Source organism: Anthonomus grandis, chromosome 1 (assembly GCF_022605725.1).
Source record: "Anthonomus grandis grandis chromosome 1, icAntGran1.3, whole genome shotgun sequence".
Classification (NCBI taxonomy): domain Eukaryota; kingdom Metazoa; phylum Arthropoda; class Insecta; order Coleoptera; family Curculionidae; genus Anthonomus; species Anthonomus grandis.
This window is the reverse complement of record NC_065546.1, coordinates 20,380,845-20,401,735: the sequence shown is the minus strand read 5'-3', so window position 1 is coordinate 20,401,735 and position 20,891 is coordinate 20,380,845. Positions and strand designations below refer to the sequence as shown.

The 20,891-nt window shown below is 32.2% G+C and overlaps 1 protein-coding gene across 6 annotated transcripts in view; it reads right to left on the bottom strand.

Annotated features, from left to right (window-relative positions):
- The window catches only part of LOC126739462 (tyrosine-protein phosphatase non-receptor type 2), a 57,958-nt gene that overhangs the window by 11,758 nt on the left and 25,309 nt on the right, over positions 1-20,891 (bottom strand). For 3 of the 6 annotated variants that reach the window (XR_007661638.1, XM_050445143.1, XM_050445162.1), the window contains exons 6-8: positions 15,299-15,532; positions 5,082-5,239; positions 4,894-4,944 (exon numbers count right to left, since the gene is read on the bottom strand). Coding sequence is in view for 5 of the 6 variants with exons in the window: in XM_050445143.1 (XP_050301100.1) it covers positions 4,894-4,944; positions 5,082-5,239; positions 15,299-15,532 (443 nt within the window). In the remaining variant the exon portion in view is untranslated. The remainder of the gene's footprint in view (positions 1-4,893; positions 4,945-5,081; positions 5,240-15,298; positions 15,533-20,891) is intronic. The other 3 variants (XM_050445180.1, XM_050445153.1, XM_050445172.1) reach the window with 1 other exon arrangement.

The window sequence follows — 20,891 nt, the reverse complement described above, 5'->3', positions numbered from 1 at the left end:
ATTATTATTTAATCAATATAATGCCCGTATCTCCTCAAATTCCAAAGGAGTTTTAATAATTTATCGTCTAGATATTAACAATGGTTAACTAAATTGGTTTGTAGTGGATATAACTAAGGTTTATAAAAATTAATTAAAAGGTTAACTTCCAAAGCATTTGAATTAAACTTTTTTCTGAAATAAATAATAAATATCTAAACGGATTTGAGATGGTTGCAAACCTTTACAAACGAAAGTTTTTTGATTAAAAATTATTGAATCAGATGTTATATAAATGGTTAGAACTGCCAAAGGATATGGATAAAACTTTTACTTTTTAGCCGTAGGAGTTACATAGCCCTTTATATTTTTTAATATCTAATAATTCAATAATTTTTTATTAAAAAACTTTTGTTTGTAGAGGTTGGGAACCATCTCAAATGCGTTTAGATATTTATTATAGAAAAAAGATTAATTCAAATCCTTTGGGAGCCTTTTTCATTTATTTAACAAAATACAACACAAAATATATAATACAATACAAAAAAAATTGTAGTGGATTAAGAAAATTATATATTGAATGAAAAATTGGAAAGTCGATTTGACATCATTGTCTGAGAGATGGTTAACTCAAGCAACCTCGCCTATGGTTTGCAGATAGGCTTATTCTAGGTATTCAATGTTCTAAGATTAAAATCAAATATTTAGAAAATTTACAATAGAAAAATTAAAAGTATCAAATTTAATTTAATCCTAACCCTGGTATCACACTAATTCTATATATAATTTAAGTAAATAGATATTCAAAAAAATATAAATAAAATAATTAAAGATAAAAGCAAACATAACAAAAATACAAAATCACAATCAGTCAAAATTTAATAGAAGTTTAATTAAGCGTAACCAGAGTATTTATTAAACCTTAACTAACAAAACAAGAATAATTAATAAGTTTTCTGTTTCGCCACAAACAGGAAAGATACAATAATATTATGGATAATCAGCATTTCAAATCCTTAAGTTGTTTCTTAAATATTTTGCTATTTTAAAAGTAATCAAACTGAACTGAAACGTTATTTGCTAATTTACCTAATCTGGTCAAAACTCATTTTTGACCAGACTATTATTCAGATTATTATAGTTGGTGCGATAGGAGTTAACCTGGAAGGAATCTAATTTGCAGAGAGGGGACATGAAGTCCTATTTTACTTTTAAGTTCGGGGCCATGAGAATGAAAGTGGAGTAAATTATAGAACAAAGTTAGATCTATGTGCATTTGAGGGCTTTGGAGAGTAGTTATTTGAAGTAAGTTTTCCAGATCTAAATCAATTATGTTATCAACCTCTTTGCTGTTCCTTATCGGCAATATATCTAAGGAATTTATACTGAACTGTGTCAATTCCCTGGATATGAATATTATAAGATAAGGACCATATAGAAGAACAGTAATCCAGATGTGGCCTTACTAGGGAACAGTATAACACTTTAATTGAGGAAACACTAAGAAAGTCTCTGGTACTACGCTTAATAAAGCCCAACATTTGTAAAGATCTTTACAAATTGCATAAATATTAAAGATTAGATGTCCTAAGTGTGAACCTTGTGGAACACCTGACGGTATTTTAATTTCAGTGGACTGAAAACTTTGAACACATACAATTTGTATTATTTCTATAAGATAAGATTTCCATCACTCTAAAAGCTCACCCATAATGCCCATATCCTTGAGTTTATTTATTAGAATTTTATGGTTTACTCTGGCAAAAGCATTTGTTTCGGGCAGAAATCCGAATTGCTAAAGCAGCCCTTCACACTTGGAGATAGATAGTCACAGACTATATAGTCTCAAAGACCTTACACCAGAGACAACTCAAGATGCTGATAGGTCTGTAGTTGTTGACTTGAGACCTATCACCGGCTTTTAAAATGGGTGTAAAAAAGCTTGATTTTCAATAAGCAGGAAAGTTCCAGTTTTTAAGGACAAGTTAAAAATAATTTTATCAGATTTATTAGACAAAATTTACCAAGATATACATATATTTAACTGTTCCGTAACGACTTATAAAGCACCATATGAATTGAACATGTCGGTTGTAAAACCGAATGTTTTGTTCACAAAGAACAAGAAACAAATTTATTCAAAAATTGCTCAAAACATTAATGATCTTTTAAGCCTTGCTACACTCAGTAAATTAGTTCAGTAAGCAGATGATATAGTAATTCTCGCGCAGCGTGGTGGATGCAGTAATGAAACTAGCCACCGACTAGCTTGCGACGATTCAACATTAGTTCAGTAACCGCAGATTGAAAAGGTAAATAAATACTTAAATAATACTTAAAGGTAAATAGATACCTAAATAATTTACTGTTAAATCTCTTTAGCAATAAAAAATCGAGGATTCTAATATGGAACTTAAAAAAGTTTGCTCTTATTATAATAATGCATTTTCAGAAGAAGATATGTAGAAATATTCCTTATTATTAGTAATCTTTTTATTACTTCCATAAATTTATACAGGATGATTCATGAGGAAATATCAATACTTCAGGTACATATTCAGGCTCCAAAAATAAACATAAAAGTCTATACAAATATGGGTCGACGAGGACATTTTTATTTAATTCTTCTGTTTTTTAATAGAAATTTTGGAATAAAAATAGATTTTCGGGAGGAAATTAAGTAATTATTTTGTCATTTTAAGTCAAAAAGGTATACCTGGTAAAAGTATGATATGATTTAAAAGTTGATATGTGAGTGGTGAATTCTTACTTGATCTGTGGACAGATTCGGTCAAATTTCTGTGCTGCGTTTGCTATCCGATCCAGCAATGCTTCTTTTGTATTTACTTTAGCGAAATATACCAGTAATTTCAACCAACCTTAGGCAAAAATCTAAAGAATTAACGTCTGGCGATCCTTGTAGAGCTTCTGCTGGGATAAGGTAAGATATGGGAAAGTGCTTGCCAGTTTTGTTTTATAAGGAGTAGACCAGCCTCGATTCACATATTGTCAAATGCCTAGGAGCTATCAAGGAAGATTGCACCTGTGTTGTGACCATTTGATAAATTGTATTCAAAAAGCCTTAGGCGTGGCCTGCACTTCCATAAAATTGTTTCTATTACAAAATGCTCCATTTATAGATTAGGTCATATGTATATCCAATTATACGGACAACCCCGTCCAATCCATCGGTTTGGAAAGATTTGGTTTAAAAAAAAAACTCTTACACTAAGCTGTAGTATGCAGAGGCTCAACCATACTACAAATAAATGTTTCGTCTTATATCAAAGCAGACATTTTCTAATTGATTTCCCAAGTAATATGATCCTCTAACATTCCACATAAAACATTAATGCTAAATTTATGTTGGAAATTATATTCTACCATAGAGTGAGGATTTTCATAAGGCCATCAGTGTTCATTGGGAAGATTATTTATACCATCACGCGTGAACTATGCTTCATCAGTGAACAAAATACACCTATACAACAATCTCTTTATTAATCCAATTGCAGAATTGCATTTTCAACTCAAAATCATGCAAATGATGAACCTGTTGAATGAAATAAAATGGGTATAAGCAATTGTGACGCCGCACGAAAAAACCCACCCACAGAAGCACTTTCAAGTGCCCACAGAAAACTTTTACAGGATGGCCGTTAAAAGGTCGCTTGATTGACACGAGGAGTAAATGACGTAAACGTAGACTTAAGACGAGGCACGACGTTGAAAAACATGGGAAATAGCAAACTTTGAAATTCAATAACTCCGCTATTTAAAGTAATAACAATTTTCCCATTGTACAGCATTAAAAATCAGCTCAAAATCTATAAGGTTGAACTTAAAATGAAAAATTGGATTTTTGGACGCTTAGGTGATTTTCTTCGTGCGGCGTCATAACTGATATGTGAAGATTATTACCCATTGGGAGGATCACAAAAGAATGCGAAATATTTTTACCCAGGCTATTCGTACCGAAAAAAATTATTACCATTATGTTTTTTGGGCCTAACAAGGACTGGGTTAAAGATAATGTTATAATTTAAAAAAAAATGTAAATAATATAGCATTATCAAATGTAGATAAATACAGAAATTTAGATATTATTTTTGATGACAGCCTAAAGTTTGAAAGTCGGGTTGTGAAGGTGGTTCAAAAATCTTTCTCTGCATTGAAAAATTTGTACAAGAGTAGGGAAATTATTAACACAAGTAATGATGAAAATAAAGTTAACGGAATCGCTTGTTTTATTATACTGCAATTATGATGACACAGTTTATTGGCCTTTTCTTAATAGAAATTCAAAATACTGGCTTCAAAAAATACAAAATGCTTGTGTACAGTTCATTTTTGGGGTGAGTGTAAGAGAGCATATCACTCCAAAATATTGGGAACTTGGTTGGTTGAAAATATGCGATCGTCAGAGGCTTCACCTGAGTTGCCTAGCAAAACTGTTACTTGATAGTTCCTGTCCAGGCTATTTGCTCAAGCTATAAGCTCAATAAAAGAAATACTCTTCATAACAGAGACACGCGTTTTAATGATTTATTTGATGTTCCTAAGCATAGAACAGAACTTTTCCAACGTTCGTTTTCCTATTTGTTACCTAAGTTAGCCAACACTGATATTTTTTACAAACTGTATGACCTACCATTTTTGACATTAACATGAGATGCTTTTTGGTATATAAGTTACTCATGGCTGAAGGTAACAATAAATTATAAAACGTATTAAACGCTTATAAGAAAAATAAACACAGAAACATAAAAGCAACATTTGCATCATATTAAGAGTTATTATATGGTTAATAAATGACCAAAACACCAGAAATACTAAGATACATAAGCGAGACAAAAAACAAGATCCAACAACAAGAAATAACAGTTACTTCATATTGTGTGCCATTTTACTTACTTTTTTCTATTCCACTTACATAAAGAATTTTTAGGCTGCCTAGGCAATTTCCTTAAAACAAAATACAGTTCAAAATATATTAGCTCAAAACAGACGAAATATTTACTGCCCAATATTTTATTTTATCATCATAAAAACGTTTTATCATTATAAAACGCATAAAAAGAAAATAATCAAATATAACTTACTTTGACTTCCCATCATCACTGCTCGGACTCTCGACTCTGGGATCTTCTTCATCTGGTTCGTCCTCCTCATCCGCGTCACTTTCTTCCTCCAGGGAATCCTCACTACTGCCTTCCTCTAAAGTAGGAACATTTGGAAGGGGACCACTTGGTACTTGTCTCTGTAACAAAAATATGATTATTAGGAAGAAATAAGCTAAACACGATGAAGTATGATGTAGATATGGATAGATAATATGGATATGGATTATATGATCAACTGTAATACATTTCTAAAAGATGTTTTTCAGTGAACATTATACGGCCAAATCGGTATGTATCCATTGGGTTTTCCCAACCTGTTAAGTCAAATTCAAATTTATTTCAAAAATTAGGTAATACAAAACTGTTTTCACATAGGAATTCATGTGAACATACCAAAAAAAAACAGCTAATTTCTAACAATTCCCAGTAACAAAAAGAAGAGAGAAGAGAAATCGCCCTAAGCTAAAATAGCTTGTGTAAAAACTACCTCCTCCAATAGATAATAGCCACATACTTACTATTTTATAATAAAATAAAATAATAATAAAGGTGCAAATGAGGCGAACACAGCGACGAGGCGGACGGCAAACTGGCAGGAACTTTCAAAAGATTTAAGATATTTATTTAGGAGAGTTAAATAGAAACTGTTTTGTTTTGGTCCTAAAGATTTTTGAATTATTACCATATTCCTTTAAATCTGCAGTCAGTTTATTAAAAAGAACTGCATCATGGTATAAATCTCTGAGTAACGTTTGAGGGTTTAAATGGAACAATCATATTTTTCTGTTTCATTGAGCTGGTACTATATACACTAGAATTTTTATCAATAGGATACATAATTTTATTGACATAATAGAGTGCTGAGTGAATTAGTTTTTTAAATATAATTTTTAGAAGAGTGTTTTGAGTAATTGATATTTTTTTAATAGTTGTATTATAAGCACATCCCCATACCCATATGATAAAGCAGTAACTTAAATTAGGTTCCACAAGGGAATTGTACAGGATGGTCACTTAAGACTTGCGGTAAAAAATATTATTGCTAAAACGGCCAAGAGAAAAACCTAGAAAATATTTTTAAGTTTCTAAAATGACCGTAAAATGGCGTAATTGCGATCTTGAATCTAAAAAAGTAAAGTTTTTGCGAATTTCGATATATTAACCTAACAAAAAAATATTTGATCTTTAAAGTAGATGACAATCTGAAACTTTTTTGTTCGACAGTTTTTTTTTTGCTGTATCTCTGAAAATAAATTGGTGGGGGGGAGGTCTATTCAAAGGTTTCCGTAAAAAACACCCTATATCTTAGAAACGGCTTAGTCGACTTTAACAGAGTTGTGAAGAGAGAGATTCTTTAAAAAGAGCCATTCTTGGGTTTTAAGTGTTTTAGTATTCGAAGTTTTGTTAGTTTCGTATGTCGCCGCCAGAGGGCTTTCTTGAAGATTCCGATAGAAATAATGAATTTCCTCTTATTTGAATTTATCTAATATTTGTTTTAATTTTTACTAGTAATTTTAATTAATTTTAGAATGCACCCATATCAGGTTGGACTATTGTCATTGGATGTTGGGTATGATTCGGGGAAATAAAAAAAAATTATTCAAAATTCTTTGGACCGATGAAGTCATCTCACATAGCGACGGTAGAGTCAATCTCCACAATATTCATTACTGGTCTGCAGAAAATCTGTATTGGTTGCATGAAGTTCAGCACCAAGGTCGTTGGTGCCTAAATGTGTGGTGTGGTATACTGGGAATCAGAATTATTGGGCCATACTTTTTCGAACAATCCTTAAATGGCAACATCTGTTTTAACTTTTTGACCAATCAATTGCCGTTGTTGCTGGAAGATGTGCCATTAGAATTGCGACAAAACAGATCTTTACAGTTAGATGGTTCTTTATAATTTTGATTTATTCGATGACAAATTTTTCGTGTCAATCATAGGCCGCTTAAAAAGACCTTCCATGATAAAAGAAACCGCAAAGTAGATTATCGTTGATCTCTCTAATAATCTCCTTTTAGTTGTCTTAATATCATTGACACTCGGTATAGGACTTGTAATTTATTGGTAATTTTATGGACATATTTTAGATCTGCCCAATTTTAACAACACGCATTTTTTAATTTTACTTTTTCCTATTATTCTTATAATGTATTTATTTTGTTTCGTTTGTTTCTTTTTTTGTTTAAATTACCCTATTTTATATGTATATCTCCTCGTACATTTTACTTATACTATACAATTTTAATTAGTGTTTAATGGCTTTAGGCTATCCAATTTTTACATTTTTGTTTACTTTTACACTCTATATGTTAGCATATCTGTAAAGGACTTTATACAATAAAGCATTTTTTTAATTGATTTGATTTAGATTAGATGCTTCATGTAAATTTTTTTCTAAAAATTCTAAATTTTTATTTAATCGATAACACAGGTCTGCAAGGTTTGGTGTTGTAGGAGGATAATGTAATTTTTTTTGTTTGGAAAAACTCTAATCTGAATTTAGAATTAGTCCGTCAAGTCAGAATCTTGAAATTATTGAGCTTGGAAAATTGGGATTTAAGCTATAAGCAAGGTTAAAGCTAGAACTAAATCGTTGTATTAAAAACGTCTAAAAAGTTTTATCCACATAACTTCAAACACCTCCAAACCAAGGCATGATTTAGTTTCCAACAATGAACACAACTCAATTATTTGGATAGATAATTTTAGTTTTCTTCTTGCTAAACTTTAATTTAAATTTTAAACTTAATAAAATCGTTTAACTTTTAACATAATATATAGAATTGACAAAAATCCTGAGTTAGTAGAGAAGTATTTATATTCTTATTCTTCTTTAAGTGCCTTGTCCTCTACAAACGTTGGCAATCATTAGCGTTATCTATACTTCCGTTCTTGTACTACTTTCTATAATGAACTTGAGGTGTCGATATTTTTCGTTTCTGAGATTGTGTCAAAAGAAGTCCATCGTCCGTTCTTTAAACGTGATCACGACCTCGAGATTTTTGACATTTTTGCAAGCCTTTTGGAACCTTTGAGTGTCACACCCACTCAAAACACGAGAGTTTTATGAATGTTTTGTAATGTGTATCACAAAACTGAGTTTAAATCTTTTCCCAAAAACGCTAACATCGTTAGCGAAACACGTGTCGAGAGCAAAATAAAGAGTTTTAGTTAGTGGTAAACGTAACAATGTAGTATTCGAGTCCAAAAAGAAAGCGAAAAATTTCGGCACCACAACATAAACCTCATATTTAAAAATGATATTGGCTTGTTCTATTCGGGCACGGACCTCCAGCATAGCATTCCAGTTTTCATTGGCCTGGCATCCAAGATAGATGTATGACTGAACACATACGATTTGTTGGTATTATACCTGTAAAATACTTCCTCCAATCTGATTCTTATTAAAGATCTATTTGGTTTTCCTGATGTTTAAATTTAATCCAAATTCTGAACTATTAGTTGCCACATCGGCAAGCATGATCTGAACGTGAGTTCGCGATTATAACGTTATCGTCGGTGTATCTAAGGTTATTTATTTTTATGCTTAAAATTCCTTCAGGATGGTTTTCGACAGCACTTTCAAATTATTGAGTAAATATTAGAAGCAATTTATATGCAAAAGTAAAGGATGCAACCCTGTCGGACATCCGTTTTGGTTTGAACTTCTGTTGATCTGTCCTAATTTGTGCAGTTTGGTTCCAGTAAAGGTTTGGAATTATTTTAGGTATCTATCGTCTATGAAATAGACCTCTGAACCAACACCTGAATACTAAACAGCCTCCTTCGTGCCGAACCCGTTAAAAGAATCTATTATACCTCAAGTAAATTAGTGTACATATTTAAGAGTTATTGGGCTTAGATTGAATTAAATATAACGAAAGGTATTGTTTAAGATTTAATTTGATATTTCTCCTATATGAATAAGTATATTTTTTTCTTCTATTCAATAAATGAGCATATGAGATAATATTTTCTAAACTAAATAAATAAATGATACTACTTTAGTTATCATGCCATAAGATAAAATGGTAGGAAATAAAATCCTGGTGTCCACAAATAACATCACAAGCATTAGAAATGCGATGTTGAAATATTTACTTCTCCATCCTTCTAGAACTACTAATTTAAATAGCCCCACAGAAAAAAATGTTAAAACGTTAAGTCTGGAAAGCGTATGGGCCAAGAAATAGGTGCATTCCGCTCCTTTAAGTCGGACCAAGTTCATCTGGCAACAGAGCCGAAGTCCATTAATTGTGTGCCAAGAATATAGAATACAATTTATTAATTTTCTTCTAAATAAACCCTAAATTATGTGAACAAGTGTGCAACAGCAACACAACCGCCTCCAAAAACGAGATACATGCATGATCGCGGATCGGGACTTGCTTTATCAACTTAAATTCCGCATCAAATGGTTCTTCTTCCGTAGCAGATGCCAATCAATATGGCGTAATAAGCATTTTTGAGGTGAGCGATAGTAGTAAGAGGCAAAGCACGAAATAATGTTGTTACTGATGAAGATGGCGGTTTATTTTCAACCAAACTGCCAATTTATTTATTTATTAACGTAAATTACTTTTGATGAATGTTACAGTTGACAATATTAATACTAATTCTAGTTAGTAATCTTAAGCTTAACGTTAGTGGCAATGAACAGTATAATATGTGTCCACAGAATCGAACAAAAGAATGTCAAAAGAACTTCATAAAACACCCATAAAGAGAAATAAAAAGAAGATCCAATTATTTTATTTCTTAATTGTGCAGAACAGCTTTCTTTGCTTCACACTTAAATTTATTTGGGGAAGTACAACTAAAATAATGTAACACATTACATTATTTGTTAACCTTATTTGAGATTCGGTTTACTGGGCTGTGAAGCAAGTAAAATGTTCTGCAATATGGCAGATGCAAGAGGGATTTATTACGTGTTTGGTATGATGGAACAGGAATTTTAAAGGTGCCTAAACACTCTGGGCTATCTATATAGTTATTTAACACTTTGCATGCGAAACAAACATCATAATACTCCCTTCTAGCCGTCAATAGACTTAGGTTGACGTAGTAAGTTCACTATTTAATATTATCCCAGACTTAAGAGTGTATAGCTAGCATATCTTGGAAATTTATTTTGAATTGTGTCAATTCTGTCAATATGAATTTGAAAATAGGAACATCAAATAATGTTATAAAATTCAAGTAAAGACCTCACATATGCAATATACAATTGTTTTAAAGCGAATACATTCTTAAAATCTTTGCATCACCGTTTGATATAGCCTAACATTTGGTTGGCTCTCAAAATAATACTTTCATAGTGAAAATAAAATGTCAGTTGGGAATCTAGATACACACCCAGGTGTTGAATTACACTGACCTCCTCAAGAATTACATTATTAATTGAATACACAACTGGCATTTTATTCAAGAGTCTACTGAATCTTAAAAATTTACACTTGTTGGTGTTTAATTGCATATCATTTGCCTGGCACCACAAAAAAAACAATGTCACAATTATCTTGAACAAAGGAGGGAGAAAGTATACTCAAAGTCTAAGTCTCATAAATCAAGCGTCTATTTTAGGTTACGCGTTTCGCCGTATTAGGGCATCATCAGACCTAAATAAAATTATTAAAATTAAATGATACAGGACAGAACGCCAATTAACAGAAAAGACATATCTATCTAAATACAAAAGCCACACACTAACATCAATAAAAAATATAAAATAAAATAAGTTTACACCATCGTGTATCGTTATTGACTAAAATATGGACTTTAAAACGCCAAATATCACATCCAGTACATATTATACATATTATCTTAAAAGGAATGAAAACAAATACAATTATGAAAGGACAAAAAATGTAAAAAAAGCTTTTTCAAAAAAAAGTGATTTAATTTAATAGGGATCGAACCGGAGACCACTGGATCCGAAGTCCGAAGCATATTATACCTTTACGCCAAATCGGGGTAATAATGTAGTATGCGAATAATTATATTATATGAGACAAGATTAAAATCTTATTGGAGATTATTGAAAATGAGATTAGGTTCAAAATTAAAGATACCATTAACACAATTTAATACTGGGCTTCTCTTAGCTCTTGTAATCTCCAGCTTTTCAAGGAGATCTAGTTTTTTACCTTTTCCACACTCATGTAATATAGTTACGTCATCCGACACCGAAAAGTTATGACCAGTCGATAAAAGATGATTTGCAAAGGCTGACTTTGTTTCTTTAATATCGGTGTCCTTATAATTGTTGAAAAGACTTATATGTTCCTTCACCCTAGTGGAAATTCTTCTACCAGACTGACCAACATACACAGCGGAACATTCACCACAATTCAAAGAATACACCCCAGATTTTAAAGTTTGTTCCATTTTATCCTTTGTGTTTATCAAGTGTTTTTTCAAAGTGTTTGCAGTTTTAAAAGCTCCTTTGTTCATATACTTAAGTCTCTTTGAGAGTAATGGATGATTATTTGGAATTATCTTGAAGTTTAAGCACATCATTGCAAGATGTTATACTGATAAAAAGTTTGAGGTGATCAGCAAACATGAGGAAGTTATAAGTAAGCAATTTGCCATGGTCATTAATGAAAAGAATAAAGAAAAGAGGACCTAAATGAGACCCTTGAGGTACACCAGATGTGACTAGGAATGGACCCGAAAGATGACCATCTATTTTTATTTGTTGCTGTCTATCACTTAGATAGGTGAACACCCATTTCAGCAAGATCCCCGACAAGCCGTACATAGAGAGCTTTGAAAGTAGTAATGAGTGATTGACCCTGTCGAAGGCCTTGAGACCCATGCTAAAAAATATAGCATGGGTCTCAAGCCCTGATTCAAATTCTTTAAAAATATAGTTGGTGAGTAAATATGAGTTGGTATTTACACTCCTACCGGGGGTAAACCCATGCTGTTGCGGTAATATTCTACCTTGGAAATGAGTTGATGGCACTTGCATGACACACTGTTCAAATATGTTCGGTATTGCTCATAAAATACGTATAGGGCTGTAGTTTTTAATATTGCACTTATCACCACTTTTGTGGATAGGAGTAATGTAGGAGAGCTTCCATACTTCAGGGAAAATTCCAGAGTTTAAAGACTGGTTAAACATATAGTAGAGAGGAATATATAGGGTTTGAGAGCACAATTTTAAAACTCTATTTGAAATGCCATTAGGGGCTTTTCCATTTCAGCGTTTATGTCAATATGATCAAGATTGTCATAAATACCAGTATCATTGATAGAAATATTTTTCTTTGGATTGTAAAACGAGGAGAAGAATTTAGCGAAAAGGTTGGTAATATCGACACCATGTTCACCTCTAGCCATTAACTAAATAAACATTATCTATCTCTTTTTTACTTGAAAATTAGAGTGGGCTTTTGAAAAATTACGCTTGAAGTAACAGTTTTAAACTCATTGGTATTTGATCAAAATGTTGGTCATATAGCATTTTGTATTCATTCAAATACTTCTCTACAATATTGCTTCAAGTCGATTCCGATTGTCTGATTTGCTATTTTCGACACGGAACATTCAGCAGATGCTGTGTGATTGCATACTCCATATTGTTGAGTCTTAAAGCGCTATTTTAAATTTTTTAAATATTTATCATCATGGCTGTTTATAACCCTTCCGAAAAAGTTCAATTAATTAAACAGTTTTATGGGGGCAATTCGGCAGTACAATGCAGGGATTTATTCAGTAAATTTTGAAAATAGACCGATTCTTTGTGCTAAAACTATTTAAAATGTCGTGTCAAGTTTTGCGACATCTTTTTGCCTCTAAGAATATAGAAATTGTCACATCAAAGCTCAAGAACCACCTATTGAAAGGGTCCAGGAGATAGAACGGCGCAGCGTGAAGAAATGGTTTATGTACTTGGGTTTTGGAATCAGGAAAATGAGCACAAAAGTTTTCAGTTCCGGATTTAATATTCTCAAAAATTACCTTGAGTTGCTACAAAACAAAGTTCTTTCTGGCGTTCAACTCCTCCGTTATATAGAACTGGGATCAGACTATTTTCAACAAGATGGCAGTCCTGCTCATAATGCGGTTAGAGTAAAAAATGTTTAACAAATACTTTTCCTAATCGCCTTATTACTGGGACTGGCAATATTAAATGGCCTTCAAGATCTCCCTATTTGTCACCAAATAACTTTTATTTGTTGGGTTATCTTAAGGAGACTATTTATAAACATCATAATAGTAGACAAACGAATTTAGAGGAATTGAGAAACAAAATTGTTGAATCTGCCAATTCCTTTTTCCTCAAATTCTTTTGGAAATAGGAAACAGCTTTTACGATAGGCTAACCTTTTGTTTAGCTAAAGAAGGAAGTCTTTTTGAGCCTGTTATTTAAAGAATTAAGTTTTGGGTTTATTGATTAGAGTTTTATATTTCTGTTTTTTTATAATGTTTATATTCGATTTTTATGTGTATATTTTATTTTAATGAAAACAACGCTTTAATATTCAAAAAAAAATTAATTAAGAATCTATGAGGGCTTTACACATGTAGTTCCTGCATTAGAAAAATATTATACCAATGCCACGTAATATTTTTTTAAATTTTGCCGCAAGTGATACCGCCCCCACCGATGTCAGACGCTTACTAAAATAAAATTTAAAATAATCGAGATCGAACCTCGAATACCATATTCTACCTTGGAAATGAGTTGATGGCACTTGCATGACACACTGTTCAAATATGTTCGGTATTGCTCATAAAATACGTATAGGGCTGTAGTTTTTAATATTGCACTTATCACCACTTTTGTGGATAGGAGTAATGTAGGAGAGCTTCCATACTTCAGGGAAAATTCCAGAGTTTAAAAACTGGTTAAACATATAGTAGAGAGGAATATATAGGGTTTGAGAGCACAATTTTAAAACTCTATTTGAAATGCCATTAGGGGCTTTTCCATTTCAGTGTTGTCAATATGATCAAGATTGTCATAAATACCAGTATCATTGATAGAAATATTTTTCTTTGGATTGTAAACCGAGGAGAAGAATTTAGCGAAAAGGTTGGTAATATCGACACCATGTTCACCTCTAGCCCCATCAAGATGCATTACCTGGGGCACCATACCCACATTGCAGACGGAATGCACAATGCTGAAGGAATTACGAAAAATATATGTAATGATAAACGGACAAAGGTTGTGAAAAGAAAATGAAATAATAAACGCGAATTCCATCAAAATCCTGCAATCATAAAGATCACAACCACTTATAAGAAACATAAACAATATAAGATTCCAAGTTACTCATAACACTGTATAATTTACGGTAAACACAAAATCTTTCGTTTCTGGATTGGCCCATAAAACAGGTACAGGCAAAAATGTTTAGCAGTTTCCGGAAAATAATAATATTTACTTATAATAACATTTAGTGTGAATATGAACCTTTGTCGGTACAGAAAATTAATCTTGCAAATCATAAATTTTTGTATATAATACTGGTAAACTTTACTATAAGAAACTTTAACTTAAGCTGCTATGTCTCTAGTACAAATCAGTGGATCCTCTTCCAACATTTCTATAATATCTCTAAGTGTTTACACGGTAGTCGAGAATATCAAAAAATCTGTGTAATAACATTTTTAGTCTTTAAAATCGATTATTATTTCTTTTATTATACAACTTTTATATAGGTGAACATCGATATCAATTTGATAAGTACAACATACCGTTAAAATAAATGATGTAACTTGAAAAATACCAATAATAAATAAAACTGTTATCCTTTCTTCGTGTTTCTTTAATTTAACGATTAACGAGAATTTAGTGTTTGTAATATGTTAGGATAGTTGGGAGATAATAGCTACCTTGTACTCACAGAAAATCAAAAAATTTCAGCTGTTTGACTGAAGTGACATTTCAGAAACGATATATTTATAACAATGTACACTATAACAATAAATATTTAATGGGGCAATAAAAACATAAATTTGTTCGCTAAAGACGCGAGGTAACGAAAATGATTCCGGCGAGCATTTTTCTTGCGATCTTTTAAATGAACATTTAAAAAACCTTGAAAAGAATGACATTCTAAAAAAGACTAAAGTTAATGATAGAGTTAAAAATAAAATGCATGTTAGATAATACAAGGACATTTTTTTTAGAGAATTGCCATAGCTAAGTCAATAGATTTACTCACCTCTTCACCATTTTCATCACCGTTTCCTTTATAAGTGAAATCATTATACGAAACGCTCTGTGGTATAGTTGGCAGTGGCTTATCAGCAAGACCATTTTGTTGGGAGGCCGCGGATGCTGCAAGACTGTCAATGCGCGGCGGAGGAAGAGGGGGCGGTTCTATTTCGTCCTCTTCCGACGAAGTATTGGCCTCCTCTATTAACTCACCGCCATCTTGGATCAGGTGGTTGTTTGGCTGCAAATTATACATAGTTTAAAATGATAAATAATTGTGATGGGCACATTAATACACGAATCCGAAGACGTGTGACCAGCAGATTTTTATTATAACAATTTATAGAACCACACGCTAAATTATCTCTCGCATTTCTTTCAATTGGTCACCCCGTCATAAAGATAACAGTTGTAAAAGGAAAAAGCAAGTATTTCTAAAAGCATAAGGATATCACCTGTGGATTTATGAGGACAGGACTTTCAAAAAAGAAAGCTGTAAAAAGCAAAAGTTCTTTCGTCTTTAGACTTATAATAACAAAATAGTTATTATTTGTAATAGTAACAGTAATTATTGTTTCAACATGGCCAATTTAATAAAGGTCTGGTCGCTACGTTGGGCAATAAAACTCATTTGTGGTATTGATTGAGATAGATTCTGGATATTATAAAACGATCGTTCTTTGAAATCCTTTTTGTATTTAAAATACTACAAATAAATCTAGTTTCGTTGTCATAATATTAATGGGATCAAACCCAAATCAAATAAAAGAAGTATTTATTTCCCAAAAAGTACAAATTAATTAACAAATTACAGTACAGTTCTGCAGCATAATGGACCAAAGTATGTGTGTGCAAACTATGGATATGGTATGATTGGTGTTATGCAAAGATGAATTTCGTATTTTAATTATGTTGTCAATTGAATATTTTACGTTCGAATTTAAATGAATTTATTAATGTCAATGTGCATAACACAAGTCATGAATTCATTTCCAAAATATTAATATAGGAACTACAGAAGGTTAATTTATTGAGATCCTAGAAATGACATAAACATTTTCATTTCTCGGAAAAACATACAATACCTGTTCAGATCAAAGTATCATGGTTTCATAAAGAACATAAACCTTTGCGTCAACAACTAGGCTTTATATGTTGATAACCAGGAATATAAGCGTTTAAAATTTCTATGTAGTATAATAAAACGAGGCAAGGACAATCGCTTCAAAAACTAAAAAAACTCAATAAATATGTTCTGCAAAATTACCACCAAATATTACAAAACAAGAACTCGCGCGACACAACCCTACTGACTTAGTGCTTTAACAATTTTTGTTAAAGCATAAATACCGAAATAGAATTCAAGTGTTCTTGAATTAAGAAAAATAAACATTATCTATCTCTTTTTTACTTGAAAATTAGAGTGGGCTTTTGAAAAATTACGCTTGAAGTAACAGTTTTAAACTCATTGGTATTTGATCAAAATGTTGGTCATATAGCATTTTGTATTCATTCAAATACTTCTCTACAATATTGCTTCAAGTCGATTCCGATTGTCTGATTTGCTATTTTCGACAAGGAGCATTCAGCAGATGCTGTGTGATTGCATACTCCATATTGATGAGTCTTAAAGCGCTATTTCAAATTTTTTAAATATTTATCATCATGGCTGTTTATAACCCTTCCGAAAAAGTTCAATTAATTAAACAGTTTTATGGGGGCAATTCGGCAGTACAATGCAGGGATTTATTGTCAGTAAATTTTGAAAATAGACCGATTCTTTGTGCTAAAACTATTTAAAATGTCGTGTCAAGTTTTGCGACATCTTTTTGCCTCTAAGAATATAGAAATTGTCACATCAAAGCTCAAGAACCACCTATTGAAAGGCTCCAGGAGATAGAACGGCGCAGCGTGAAGAAATGGTTTATGTACTTGGGTTTTGGAATCAGGAAAATGAGCACAAAAGTTTTCAGTTCCGGATTTAATATTCTCAAAAATTACCTTGAGTTGCTACAAAACAAAGTTCTTTCTGGCGTTCAACTCCTCCGTTATATAGAACTGGGATCAGACTATTTTCAACAAGATGGCAGTCCTGCTCATAATGCGGTTAGAGTAAAAAATGTTTAACAAATACTTTTCCTAATCGCCTTATTACTGGGACTGGCAATATTAAATGGCCTTCAAGATCTCCCTATTTGTCACCAAATAACTTTTATTTGTTGGGTTATCTTAAGGAGACTATTTATAAACATCATAATAGTAGACAAACGAATTTAGAGGAATTGAGAAACAAAATTGTTGAATCTGCCAATTCCTTTTTCCTCAAATTCTTTTGGAAATAGGAAACAGCTTTTACGATAGGCTAACCTTTTGTTTAGCTAAAGAAGGAAGTCTTTTTGAGCCTGTTATTTAAAGAATTAAGTTTTAGGTTTATTGATTAGAGTTTTATATTTCTGTTTTTTTATAATGTTTATATTCGATTTTTATGTGTATATTTTATTTTAATGAAAACAACGCTTTAATATTCAAAAAAAATTTAATTAAGAATCTATGAGGGCTTTACACATGTAGTTCCTGCATTAGAAAAATATTATACCAATGCCACGTAATATTTTTTTAAATTTTGCCGCAAGTGATACCGCCCCCACCGATGTCAGACGCTTACTAAAATAAAATTTAAAATAATCGAGCTCGAACCTCGAATACCAGCGTACTGTAGCGGCGGCAGAGTTGCAATATCTCGCCTGTTAGGAACTTTATATGTGTAGTGATCCATTCGCAAATCTGTATTCAAAAATATAGCAACAAAAAATAGGTTTGATTCTAAAAAAAATATAACCCAACTAAATTAAAATCAATTCAATATTTCGTGTAGTACCCCTTCTCCTTTATAACATCTGCACATCGTCTTGGCATGGACTCAATTAATTTCATAATATAGTCATTGTTCACTTCTTTCCAAGCCTTTTCCACTATTTCAAAGAGAATATTTGTATTAGAGCATATTAGGTGCCTGATTTTGGTGTCATTGTAATGCCATAAATTCTCTATAGGGTTTAGGTCTGGCGATTGAGATGGCCAGACCATTACATTTATTTTTTCATCGGATAGCCACCTCTTAACAAATTGAGAAGCATATTTTGGATCGTTGTCATGCTGAAATATGGCTGTTACTGGCATGACTTCATCCATATATGACACTAAATGTGTTTGAAGAATGTCTTTGTACATGAAACGATCCATTTTGCCCACTATTCTTACTATGGATCCCATGCCACGAGCCGAGAAACATCCCCATACAAGAATATTCCCCTTCCATGTTTAACTGTGGGGCAAATGTACTTTTTGTTTAATCTTTGTTCACTGGGGCGTCTGACGTACATCACTCCATCAGTCCTGAATAAATTATATTTAGATTCATCACTAAATACGACTTTCTTCCAATCAGCTACAGACCAGTGGACACGAGATTGGGCAAAGTGAAAACGAGCCTTGACGTTCTTCTTTGAGAGTAACGGTTTTTTGGCGGGGCGACAAGCAGGTAAGTTGGCATCAAGTAATCTTCTCCTTACGGTACTGGAACTGAGGTTTACTCCTCCACCCTATTTTAATTTTGCCAAAATTTGGGAAGAAGACAAAAAAGGATTTTCTTTGGAAATTCGTAGCAGCTGCCTATCCATCCTCAAATTTGTTTTTTCTGGGTCTACCAGGAATAGGCGCCGGTGCAGCTGTTCCAGTAAGGCGAAATTCTTTGCAAACTCTGGATACGATTGACCTATGAAGCCGTAAGCTTCTTGCAATGTTACTCTGCCTAACACCATTTTTGTAATGCTCCACAATAATTTTTCTTTCATCACCAGAGACGGTTTTTGAGCGACCCATTTTAAGTTAATTCTGAGATTCAAAAATAACAACTTTACAGCAGGTAAATCGATATTTAACTGATAAAATAAATGCGAAACAAGAATGTTGCTATATTTATGCACATTGTCTAAATAAACAAACATGAAGTTCCTTACTCTGCATTGGCATTCTTATAATATCTCGGTATATTTATAAATAATAAAGAGGCGTGGACTTAAAAGTAAAGAATTAATATGGAATAAATAAAGGAGCAAATAATATTTTTGAAAACATCGCTTGTTGCTATATTTATGCACAATAGTGTATAAACGTTATATATGTACGTTAATTTCGATACATATTTCATTCACATTTTACATTTCCCGCACGTCCACATACTCCTTCATCTTAATTTATAAATCTTTTAATTTATAAATTTGCGTTATACTTTTCGCGGTATGTATTTGTAAATCTTTGTGGATATGATAAAGTTGCGATTGAACATCATATAGAGATTTGCGAATGGATCACTACACATATAAAGTTCCTAACAGGCGAGATGTTGCAACTCTGCCGCCGCGACAGTACGCTGGTGTTCGAGGTCGATTATTTTAAATTTTATTTTGGTAAGCGTCTGACATCGGTGAGAGCGGTATCACTTGCGGCAAAATTTAAAAAAAATATTACGTGGCATTGGTTTAATATTTTTTTAATGCAGGAACTACATGTGTAAAGCCCTCATAGATTCTTAATTACATTTTTTTAATATTAAAGCGTTGTTCCATTAAAATAAAATATACACATAAAAATCGAATGTAAACATTTAAAACAACCAGAAATATAAAACTCTAATCAATAAGCTTAAAAAATAATTCTTTAAATAAAAGGCTTAAAAAAACTTCCTTCTTTAGCTACACAAAAGGTTAGCCTATCGTAAAAGCTGTTTTTTATTTCCAAAAGAATTTGAGGGAAATGGAATTGGCAGATTCAACAATTTTGTTTCTCAATTCCTCTAAATTCGTTGGCCTACTATTATGATGTTTATAAATAGTCTCCTTAAGATAACCCAATAAATAAACGTCATTTGGTGACAAATAGGGAGATCTTGGATGCTATTTAATATTGCCAGTCCCAGTAATAAGGCGGTTAGGAAAAGTATTTGTTAAACAATTTTTACTCTAACCGCAGTATGAGCAGGACAGCCATCTTGGTTTGTGAACCATTTCTTCACGCCGCGCCGTTCTATCTCCTGGACCCTTTCAATAGGTGGTTCTTGAGCTTTGATGTGACAATTTCTATATTCTTAGAGGCAAAAAGATGTCGCAAAATTTAACACGACATTTGAAATAGTTTTAGCACAAGGAATCGGTCTATTTTCAAAATTTACTGAGAATAAATCCCTGCATTGTACTGCCGAATTGCTCCCATAAAACTTGTTAATTAATTGAACAGCCATGATGATAAATATTAAAAAAAAATTAAAATAGCGCTTTAAGACTCAACAGTATGGAGTATGCAATCACACAGCATCTGCTGATTGTTCCGTGTCGAAAATAGCAAATCAGACAATCGGAATCGACTTGAAGCAATATTGTAGAGAAGTATTTGAATGAATACAAAATGCCATATGACCAAAATTTTGATCAAATACCAATGAGTTTAAAACTGTTACTTCAAGCGTAATTTTTCAAAAGCCTTTTTTTTTAAACTCTCATTGAAAAGAGACCTTTTTTTTTGATTAAATTGCCCTATTTACT